Below are 12518 nucleotides of genomic sequence, written 5' to 3' on the forward strand. Positions count from 1 at the left end.
TTAGGCTGGTAGGGTGTTATGACGAAAAATTAATTAAATGACTATGTTCTTGTGAAAAATCTCACATAATATTGTACCATTCCTGATTCTGCATTAACGTGACCGTGTGACCGTGACTCTGCTCAGATATCAAAGTACCACGATTTTTGTAACTCTAGGTTAAAGCTAATAGATTTCCCTCATGAGCTTAGTAAATGTTGTAATAAAATATGCAACAATAATGATCATTTTCAAGTTTTGCAACGGTTGTATCAGGATATTATTGGTATCTTAACGGAGGCTGCGGTGACCTGTTTTCATGTAAGAAATAATAAAAAGAAGCACTATGTGACGGGGTGGAACCGATATGTCAGTGGGGCTCATGGGAGAGCTAGGTTATGTTTCCAAGACTGGGTTCTTCACGGTAAACCTTCATCGGGTTATTTTTATGATGAGATGTACCAATCTAGGAAGCAGTTTAAGGCTAAATTAAAATGGTGTCAAAACCACGAACAGCAAATTAAGAATGATATAATTGCCCAACATCATTGCAGTAAAAGCTTTGGACCCTTTTGGAAAGCTGTAAATAAATTAAATCACAAAACGAGTGCTCCCGCGACTATCGCGGGTGTTCAAGACCCTAAGGATATAGCCGACCTCTTCCAGAGTCATTTCAAAGTGGTTTCCCCATTGGGACCTTCTGCGCGGGTGTTTAATGCTGGGGCCATATCTGAGACTACCTTAACTATAACTGCAAAGCAGGTGGCTTCTATAATAAAAACCATGGTTAGGGGTAAGTCACCGGGGCACGATGGTCTCAGCATTGAACATCTGCTGCATGCAGGTGTTCACTTGCCCAGGGTTCTTTCAATGTTTTACACCCTGTGTATGGGCCACTGTTACTTACCGGACGATCTCATGCGTACTGTTGTGGTCCCAATTGTGAAGAATAAGACCGGTGATTTTTCTGAGCTGTCCAACTATAGGCCGATTTCATTAGCAACCATTGTAGCCAAGGTGCTGGACAGTGTGCTGGATGGTTATTTGAAGGGGCACCTCCGTTTGAATGACGCGCAGTTTGGCTTCAGGTCTGGATTGTCTACGGAGAGTGCCATCATGTGCCTGAAGCGCACTGTCCAGTACTATACAGCTGGAAGAACACCGGTTTTCGCGTGCTACCTCGACTTGTCCAGAGCGTTCGATCTAGTACCAGACACCAGAGGGCGCCACTAGGTGTAAACATAAGATTTATCGCCAAAATTTTGAAAAATAGTAATAGTGACCAGTTTATTGTGAAAAGTGTAAAAAACGTTAATTCCATCTACAAATATGGACAATTAATGTTTGTGCTAAAAACTGTTTATAAATAGTGAATATAAATCGAGTGGACACTTCAGTGCCAGAACCGTCATAAAAAAACACCAAGTAAGTGAACAAACTAGTGCAAAACCTGAACACAACGTTGCGGAATTAGATGCAAAAAAGTGACATTAAATATACTGCGGAAAAACTTCATATTTTTAAATATTGTGACAAATAAAAACCGTTATAGTTGTGATATTGTTTGATTAGCATATTGAACTTTGGACTTTAAGCAATACACCATATGATCGTAAGAAAGTAAGGCACTCATATTTGCAACTGTGACGTCATGTACCCGGTGGCTTAATGGTGTATCTATATAACTCGTTTGTCGACAAGTTTGTAGATCGGGGGTTCAAACCCAAGAAAGGTAAAAAAAAAAATTGTAGCGCCATCTAGTGAGAAGTAGCTGGAATTCTCAGTAATACTGCAAATATAATCCATGTTTGTACGATATTTCGCGAGAGGGCAGCACCGGTTCGTTATCAAACTTCGTTATCAAACTTGTGAATTTTTAAAAATAAATACGTATATCGACGCCAGATTTCCGCTAGAGGGAGATTAACTTAATACCACTATGGCAAACTGCGGGAAATGCAATGACAACATTGAAGATCGTAGGTTCATGGCATGCCTGGTGTGTGGGAGACATTACCATTTACCATGTGCGAACGTTACATCACCTAGATTTTATTTGATGAGTCCAAGTAAGAAACAATCATGGAAATGTAGTAACTGTTGGGAACGAATTGAATATATCAGTGATGAGAAGACAGCTGTTGAAACGCCGTGCTTTGTTACAAACCGGAAATACAGAATAAACATTCCAACAAGTAACTCATTTGATTCACTGTCTGATGATGAATCTTCGAATCTGTCAGCTGTTACTGCTAAGCTCAACCGAAGTTGTCCGGAAATACAACCCAATGAACGGGAAAAATCGAAGGAATTAAGGGAAAAGAATTACAAACTACAATTAGAACTAGAATCTGCTGACGAAGAAATAAAAAATCTGCTCTCTGAAAATTATGCCCTAAAAAATCGAATAACTAAATTAGAAGCATTGAATAAAAGCTTAACACAAATTTGTTCTTCCACTAAGAAAGTGTCTACGAATATCCAACGTAACTCACTGAAAAAAAGAGTTCTGGAGTTTTCCAACATGGATAATTCTATCACTGATCAAGGTAACGAGCTCGAGAAAGGCCAAAACTTAAGTTTATTAAAACCAACAAATTTTGCAAACATAGTGGACCAACAAACGGGGACAAATTACAATAACATATTAGAAAACGGCAATAAGCAGCAGGAAACAGATACAAATTATAAAACCGACAATTTTAAAAGAAATGATAATCAACAAATGAAAAGAAAATTATGCATTATGAGTAGTAATTCAAGAAACAAAATTCTACAGTACACCAGAAACATTATTGACCACTCTGATATATGTCATTATATCACTCCGGGAGCTAGTATAAGTCAAATTCTGAAAAGTATAAAAAATAAATTAAGCTATTTTAATTCTAATGACTACTGTGTCATATTTATAGGTGACTCAGATTTCAAAGAAACTAACGATTATTATAAATTAGTAGTAAATATCCGAAACACATTACAAGAGGTACAACACACAAATATAATATTATGTCTGCCCACCTATAAATCTGGTAGTTATGCAAACTTATATAATAAACGAGTAGAAACATTCAACAATCTTTTGTATCAAGACAATAAGTACTATGAATATGTTTATTTATTAGATAGTAACAAAAAATTAGAATACTATACAAAGATGTATACCACAAAAGGTTTCGTAAGGAATTTTGGTTTTAAAATTATTATTGAAAATTTGAATGAATTAATACAGGAAATCACGCATTATTATTATTTATACAATCTGGAAAACACTTTATCTAACGAGCCTAATACTACGGTTCCACAAAGCACACATTTGTCTTTTTCATGCCTAAATAACACTTTTTTTCGTTAAAAATACAAAAAACAATTACATAAAATTAATGCACCAAAACATAGCTGGGTACGTCTCTAAAAAATCGTTACTGGATGTTGCAATTTCTGAATTACATTCAAATCAAAAAGGTCCAGACATTATTTGTCTATCAGAAACAATGATTAAATTTGGTAATGAAAATCGTATAATTGTAACTGGTTATGATTTAGCAACGTCTTACTGCAGGCAAAATTTGAAAAGTAGAGGTGGTACATGTATTCTAATAAACAAAAATATTAAATATGAAAAAATAGAAGACCTAAAAAGCTATGCTCAGGACACAGCATTTGAATGTTGTGGTGTTAGGCTATTATCACACAATGTTTGTATAATATGTGTATATAGAACTCCGAGTTCAAATATAAACATTTTCTTTTCAAAGTTAGATGAAGTACTACACAAATATACAAAGCAATCAAAAACTAAAATTATTATAACTGGTGACCTTAATATTAATACTTTAGAGACAAAATTATCTAAAAACGTTAGAATCTTCTTGGACATACTTAGAAATTATAATTTGACATTGCACGTTACTGAACCGACTAGACTTCACACATGTATTGACCATTTAATCAGTAATATTGACGACGCTACTGCGGAATTAGATCATCTACATTTATCAGATCACAATACGGCTCAAATGTTATACATACCGGTGATTAAAAAAATTGAGCAACCCATCGAATACTTTTTAAGGATCAGGGACTATTGTAGCGAAAATTTGAATAGGTTTCGGAATTGCTTAAGAGAACTTTCATTTTTAGAGGTATTGAAAGAACGCGACTTAAATAAGTCTATGCATAACTTTCATGAAACCCTAACCTTATTATATAACCTAAATTTTCCCTTTAAATTTATTAAAATATCAAACAAATATAGAAAACCTAAATGGATTACCAAAGGTATCAAGCAAAGTTGTAAGACTAAGAGAATACTGCGTTACCTTTATTACGCCAAAAAATCAAAATTAAAAAAACAACAATATAGATCATATGCCAAAATACTACGCCAGTGTCTAAAATTAGCTCAAAAGCTGCACAATGATAAACTTCTAAATAACGCAAAAAACAAAGCAAAAATTTCATGGAAAATAGTAAAAAAAGAAGTTAATAATCTTAATAATGAACAATTTATAAAAGAAATTATAATAAACAATAATTCAGTAACTAGTCCAAACTCTATTGCTAATGAATTTAATAATTATTTAATAGACTTAACAAACTCAAATATAAAAGTAACGAAGAACACAAACAAAACTCAATTGACAAATAGTATTTATTTACAACCTGTGCAGCCTAAAAGAAATACATAATATAATAAAATCATTACGAAACACAAATTCAACAGGATATGATGAAATATCTACTAGGGTCATCAAATATTGTGCTGATGAACTAATTAAGCCACTAACTTATTTAGTAAATCTATCTTTTGAAAACGGCATTTTTCCTGAATTGCTAAAAATATCAATTGTTAAACCCCTACATAAAAAAGGTACGAAAACTGATATGGCTAATTACCGTCCTATCACATTGATCCCAGTGCTTTCCAAGGTTTTCGAGAAATCAATGAAAAAAAGGCTGGTCGACTTTACTACTAAATTTAACATAATAAAGCCAGAACAATTTGGGTTCCAAGAAAATAAATCTACTTTATTGGCAATATTCCATTTAGTACAAGAAGTAGTAGAAAATATAAATAAAGGAACACCAACATGTAGTATATTCTTTGACATGACCCGCGCTTTTGATTTCGTTTCTTATGATTAGCTTCTCCAAAAGCTAGAAAATCTTGGGATTAGAGGGTTAGCACTTGACTGGTTAACCTCTTATTACGTAACAGGAGCCGAGCGGTAGAAATTAAATGTGTAAACAAAAATGTGGTGGTGTCTAATAAATCACTTTATCGGGTTAATGCATGCGGCATGCCTCAAGGTAGCACGCTTGGTCCAGTACTATTTTTGCTCTACATTAATGATTTACCTGATGTGACACAACATAGATGCGTATTATTTGCAGATGACATGGCTATAACTATTCCGTATAAAGACAATGTATTAAATTACGAATCTGATATAAATAACACTATAGCATCAGTGGCTAATTGGCTCGACAGCAATAATTTGACACTTAATTTTAATAAAACTAATTTTATTCAATTTGGAACTATTAGACACAATAAATTAAAACTGAATATTCAATACAACGAACATATTATACAGGAAGTACAAGAAGCAAAATTTTTAGGTGTAACTATTGATGATAAGTTTGAGTGGAAACTTCACATCCAAACCGTACTGAATCGGCTACAGCGTTATGTTTATGTTTTAAGAAGGTTGCGTGATACATGCGCTATGTGGACAACTTTAGCAGCCTATCATGGTTACGTAGCATCCATACTTAGATATGGACTTGTTGTTTGGGGAAATTCTACAGATATAAGTAAATTATTTATAGCACAAAAAAAATGCATACGGGCAATGTGTTGCTTAGGACCTAGAGAATCATGTAGTCCGCTATTTAAGTCTCTTAACATATTACCGCTTCCTTGTATGTACATCTTTGAGGTATCTAATTTTGTAAAAAATAATAAGAAACTTTTTAAAAAAACACGGGACGTGCACAATCGCAATGTAAGATGCCCCGACAGATTAGTTTATAATAGTTATACCAAATTAAGTTTCTACCAGAAACAATGCGGAGCCATGTGTGTGAGGATATTTAATGCATTGCCTTATGATATCAAAATGTCAAATAGTAGTGCTCTATTTAAGCGTAAGCTGATGTCATGGCTACGATCCAATAATTTTTATTCCATTAAAGACTTCTTGACACAGACATTTCATAGAATTTGATAACTGTTTTAAAAAAAAATTACATTATGCTATTTATATTATAAAAAAAAATATTATATAATGTACATATTGATAATTTTATTGTATTGACTGTACGTTCTAAGTAGTTGACATTGATAATTTGTGTGATATAATTAATTATTCAAATTTAAATTCTATTGACATTTTGAATTCTATAGTATTTTAATTGAGCTTACTGACTAATTAGTTATGAAACATTGTACACCCGACATGGGTATGAACTGTTGCGCCCAAATTACATGTATCATCTTGTTTACCAGTTCAAACAATAGACGATTCTGATTCTTCTTCTTCTAGTATCTTATGACGTGCTGTGGGATAAGATCGAACAACAGTCGACCATGCCTTATGAGATCACATCCCTCTTAAGGTTTTGGTACAGCCACCAGAAAAACAGTGTGAGATGATCCGGTTCGTTTTCAGGCGAGTACGGGTTGGAGTGCGGAGTGAGGCAGGGGGGGTTAACCTCGCCTCGGCTCTTCAACTTTTATATGAATGAGCTGATCGAGGAGCTCAACAAAACTAAAGTTGGGTGTCACGTTGATGGCATTTGCGTGAATAACATCAGCTACGCAGACGATATGGTTTTGTTGAGCCCCTCGATCGGTGCTCTCAAGCGTCTTTTGCAGATTTGTGAACGGTATGCGGTGGTCCATGGACTCAAGTACAATGTTAGTAAAAGTGAGCTGATGGTTTTTAAGGCTGGTACGAAAACTTATAATGTACCACCACTCACTCTCTCTGGCGCTCCTTTGAAGACAGTCACTAAATTTAAGTACTTGGGTCACTGGGTCACCGAAAACCTCTGTGACAACGAAGACATCGAGCGGGAGCGGAGATCGTTGGCAGTCCGATGCAATATGTTGGCCTGCAGGTTCGCGCGGTGTACGAGGGACGTAAAAATAACGCTCTTCAAAGCGTTTTGCGTCTCCTTTTACTCGTGCGCCCTGTGGGTGAACTATACGCAGAAGGCGTACGACGTACTCCGCGTACAGTATAACAACGCGTTTCGGGTGTTGTTGGGGCTGCCGCGGAGGTGCAGCGCGTCCGGCATGTTTGCCGAGGCGCGAACGGACGGCTTTGCGGCTGTCATGAGGAAGAGGTGCGCCTCCCTCGAAGCCCGCATCCGTGCCAGCCCCAACACCATCCTGTCCGCGTTCGCCGACCACTGGGACGGCCCAATGGTCGCCCGGTGGTCGTCACTACATGTCTAACGTTGGAGGTTTTTTAGTTTAGTTTGATATTTTATTTGTACATTTATTTTTTACTAACAATAGTGCTTAAGATTTTCTTTTTATATGATACTAACACTTATGGACTTATGGTCTGAAATAAAGATTTTTATTATTATTATTATTATTATTATTATTATTATTATTATTATTGTTATTATTATTATTATTATTATTAAGTGGAGCAATTTTTAAGATCATTTGCAAATTCAGTTTCATACATTTTTTTTTCACACTAGCTATTCAAAGTTAACGTTTAACTTTTTACAAGGGTACGAGGTATACCAAATTAATAACTTTTTTTCAAATTTCATGACATTTATCAGATAAAATATTAGTTGCAGTACTTGGAGAAAACTATTCAGGTTACCTGAAAAATAAAAGCAACTACCATCTGGAGCTAACCCTGGCAATTAGTAGCAAAAAACTCAACAAAAAGTAGAGTTATTCCAAAAAAATAAAAAAGTGCAAATATCTCGAAAACTAAAAGACTTTTACTAATGTCAAATTATTTTTTTCTGGTAGGTATATAGCTCACCTACCCACAGTGTCGCTCTGGCGTGTTATTGTTGGGACACCCTGTATACTATAAGATATCTAATAGAATTTAATTCCATTGAATATTTTAAGAGTTCAAATTCCCTCAAGATATCTCGAAGAAAGTTTCTAGATAATTTAAAGTAAAAGTGGGCACAACTTTATTAGTAGATCAAAAGAATGCTTTGAGAAACTATCTGTAGGTAGTGTTAAGAGTGATTCTTGTCTTTTTTCTCAAGTAACCCTTCTAAAATGCTATAAGACTATTTGTAGAATGTAGACAGTTTTTTTTTATTTATTTTTTTATTTAGTCTTGTAGACAGTTTTTAGATAATTTATAGTTTATGATAGCTTTCTTAGTAATGCTATTCTAAAACCAAAATGCTAAAGCGTTACAAACGTAAGACGCAATTCTTTTAGGGTCATTCTATTCTACAGCCAAAAAACTGTGCACTGAGTATATAAATTAATTAGATGGAATTCAAAGTTTCATTGACAGCTTTTTCGATGGAAGTCTACCTCTAATATAATTTACCATGTCAAAATATATAATATTATAATAAATAAATATTAAAAAAACTCTTTTAAAATGGCTAACGTCATTTATTTATTTATTTATTTATTTATTAAGGATTGCCAACAAAGTTTACAACTTAACGTATACAAAACAATAAATACTTATTAATTAACATATAGTTGCAACTTCAATTATAGGCAACCACAGCATGCACTTACATGTATATTTAAATGTACAAAAAGAAAAATGTCTACCGATAAAATGAAATTAAAATTAATAATAATAATAATAATAATAATTTAAATCCAATAATAACAATAATAAATTAATTAAACCTAAGCTAAAGCTACAAAATTGTTCTTTCCTTAAATTTATATAATGTATCACAAAATATGTCAACAGTTTCATCTTCACCGGACAGTCGATTATATAAACTAGATAGGCGGGGGACTGGCGAATGCTTTCCTACATTCGTTCTACACAAACGGACATGAAATAAAGGACGCGGCTGTCGAGGCGGACGTGGGGGTACTCGCAAACCAAATTTATTGAGAATAGACGGACAGTCTATCATGCCGTTCATAATTTTATGTAAGAAACATAAGCCTAAAGTATTTCTCCTACCATTCAAAGTTTGCATGCCAAAGTGGTCAAGTCGGGCACTGTAACAGTTTACGTCATGAGGCGGCCTGAAGCGGTACGCCAGGTGTCGTAGAAACCTTCTTTGGACTCTTTCAATTCTCTCAACATGGACTCGGTATGTTGGGGACCACACAACGCTACAGTACTCAAGCTTACTTCTGACATAGGCATTAAATAGTAATAAGGTAGTGGAAACCTTCCTGAACTCCTTTCCATTTCTAAAAATAAATCCTAGTGATTTGTTAGCAGCGGCCAGCATACTGTCAATGTGAATAGAAAATTTAAGCTTGGAGTCCACCACTACACCCAAGTCTCGTATCTTAGAAACTTCTTTAAGAGTTTCACCTGAGATATTGTACTGGGTACTGAGAGGTTTACGTTTTAATGTGAACTTAATATGGAAGCACTTACACGAATTCAGATACATTTTATTAATGTGACACCAATCAATGAGTCTATCAATATCAGCCTGCAACAAATCAGCATCATTGAGACTTTTAATAACACGCATTATTTTAAGATCATCAGCAAACAAATAGCAGATCGAGTTCTTAAACAATCTTTCAATGTCATTAATGAATATAATGAAGAACAATGGCCCAAGGTTTGAACCTTGCGGCACTCCAGAGCATGAAATAAAAGGATCTGAACTATAACCATCAATTACAACTCTAGAACACCTGTTATTTAAATATGATTGACACCACTGAAGTAGGGAGTCCCTAATCCCGAAGTGAGCTAATTTGTTTATCAATATACGATGATTAACTTTATCGAAAGCTTTGGAAAAATCGGTATATATTGCATCTACTTGTCCTGAAGTATCGACTGCCAATGCTACATCATCAATGTACTGGGATAGATTTGTGTCCGTAGATCGCTTCTTAATAAATCCGTGCTGATTCGGTGATAGTTTATTCTTGACATGCCTAAACATATGACTATATACTATCGACTCAAAGACTTTTGCTACGGTGGACAATATAGAAATAGGCCTATTATTCGTAACCAAGTCCTTTTTTCCATTTTTGTGAATTGGCACAATTCTAGCACGCTTCCAAGTGTCAGGAAATATTCCCGTAGTAACAGACTTGTTAAAAATTATGGTCAATGGGACTGCTAGTTGTTCAGCACAATTTGCAAAAAAGACTGGCGGAAAGTTATCGGGACCTGAACCTTTACTTAAATCAAGATGCTTGAGCTTATATTCCACACAGTGAGATTCAATCACTAAATCCGGAATCGCATCCATCATGCCCACCTCATCCAAATCAACATCACCACCAGTATCCAGTTCGTACACGGAAGAAAAGTGAGTTGCAAACAGGTTACAGATCTCACCTCCTTCATATCCTGTAGTGTTATTTAGAGACATAGATGGCGGATAATTGGAACCGTTCTTACGCTTATTTTTAATATGTGTCCAGAAAAACTTTGGATTGCTGAGTATTAACGTTTCTATTGAATTAATGTAATTTCTGTAACACTCCCGCATTAGGGCATCGCAGTCTTCGCGCAAATAATCAAATTCTATCTTGTCGAGCCGATTCCTGTATTTTTTGAATTTAACATGATACTTGTATTTAAGCTTTAGTAAGTTTATCAAAGCTGGCGAAAACCAGACTGGATATTTATTAAATTTAGATTTGCAAGATAATGGTATACATTCTTTAACAATTCTATCCAAATGCTCGTAAAATATTTTAACCATATCATTCACATCAACACACCGCTCATATAAATCATTCCAGTCAATTTTACCCAGTTGCAGATTGATAGCATCATAGTCAGCCTTGTGAAAGTTCGGTTTAGGTTCTGTATTTGAATTGCGAGGTTTATTAGGAATTGTAGTGATTTCAATGTCTATGTCCAAAGGGGGATGGTGTTTGTCAATATTTCGCAGTGGTCTAGTACATTCATAAATCTTAATGTCTGGCATGCTGCTTAAAACAAGGTCAAGAATGCGATTGCCGCTGTTTGAGACATGGTTAAGCTGAACAAGATTATTTAAAGACATGAAATCTATGAAACTGCCCCTCAAAGAACAATTTTCATAACCAGTTGGTGAACTGTGGCCCCGATCAACATCAGCTTTCCATATTATTCCTCCCAAATTAAAGTCACCCACAATAATTGTCTCACCATCACTCTCACAAGCACCGCACGACTTTACCAGGTAGTTGTCCAGAATAGATTGTGATACCGGAGGAGGCAGGTAAACAGCACAAATATTTAACACTCTTGATTTATTTAATATAATTTGAGTCCAAACATCTTCGCAATCACTCTCCCACTCATTCATTTGTCGCGATAAATACTTTTTTAAAACAGCGATTAGAACCCCTCCTCCCCTCTCTTTAGAACTGCACATAGGTGAGCTTTCCCTGTCCCGCCTATACACATCATACCTGTCATCAAATATTTCGGCGTCAAAAAAACTGTTGTTTAGCCAAGTTTCTGTGAAAATAATAATAATAATATTCAATCTAAGGCCTCTAACGTTTTGATAGTAACATATTAAATTGTATTTAGTTAGTATCATATAATTTACAAATAATACAGCGTCCATGAGTGCGAACTGCAACAATCGGATTAGAGCGTTTATACATTCTTTGAATACAATATTTAATTTAATTCAATTTAATTTAATTTAATTTAATTTAATTTAATTTAATTTAATTTAATTCAAACTTACAAATTTACAAAATTAATAATATAGATTAATTCATTAGTTAAGCAGATGTAGCAAAACAAACGAAAAAGAGATATATCTAGACCAGACAAAAAACACATTCAATGCAGTGATTATTCATATTAGTTTAATTTTGACAAACACTCAATGGACTTAATCAGCACGTACTGCGCAGATTCATTCTTACGCAAATACACGTTGCCACCCTTAACCCACACAAACTTGAAATTAAGTTCCTTCGCCTTTGCTCTGGCCGCCGCGTGAATACCTTTCATGGTAGGTGATAGATGCTCACACACAAATATTGGGCGCCTATCACCTGCGATTCCCAGGTGACTGCTATTTAGCTTGTCGGCGTTCGTAGCGACTTTCTTGTTAAATGCAATGGCGGCCCCCAAGAACTCATTTCGTATCCTGGGGCAACTAAACTTTACTACAGTCGAACGCGGGCGCGTGCTGTCTTTATTCAGCTTCGAAACTCGCGTACACAAATGTATATCAGCTTCATTGATGTTGCAATTGATAACTTGTGTCAGCTGCTTAACCGTCTTGAACAAGTTTTCAGTTTTAAACTCCGGAATGCATTGTATTTCTACATTGCAGGATCGCGAGTGCTGTTCCACCTGAGATAAGCGACCACTAAGGCTGGTAACAATAGATCTCAA

The 12518-nt window shown here is 35.1% G+C and overlaps 1 protein-coding gene across 1 annotated transcript; it reads left to right on the forward strand.

Moving 5' to 3' along the window:
- Positions 1–435: 435 nt before the first annotated feature.
- On the forward strand, positions 436–1212 carry LOC113236272. The gene has a single exon (XM_026472277.1). It carries the CDS (start codon positions 436–438, stop codon positions 1210–1212), a length of 777 nt encoding a protein of 258 aa, XP_026328062.1.
- Positions 1213–12518: the final 11306 nt, after the last annotated feature.

Source organism: Hyposmocoma kahamanoa, unplaced genomic scaffold (genome assembly GCF_003589595.1).
Source record: "Hyposmocoma kahamanoa isolate Upper Pololo Valley unplaced genomic scaffold, ASM358959v1 90877, whole genome shotgun sequence".
NCBI lineage: Eukaryota > Metazoa > Arthropoda > Insecta > Lepidoptera > Cosmopterigidae > Hyposmocoma > Hyposmocoma kahamanoa.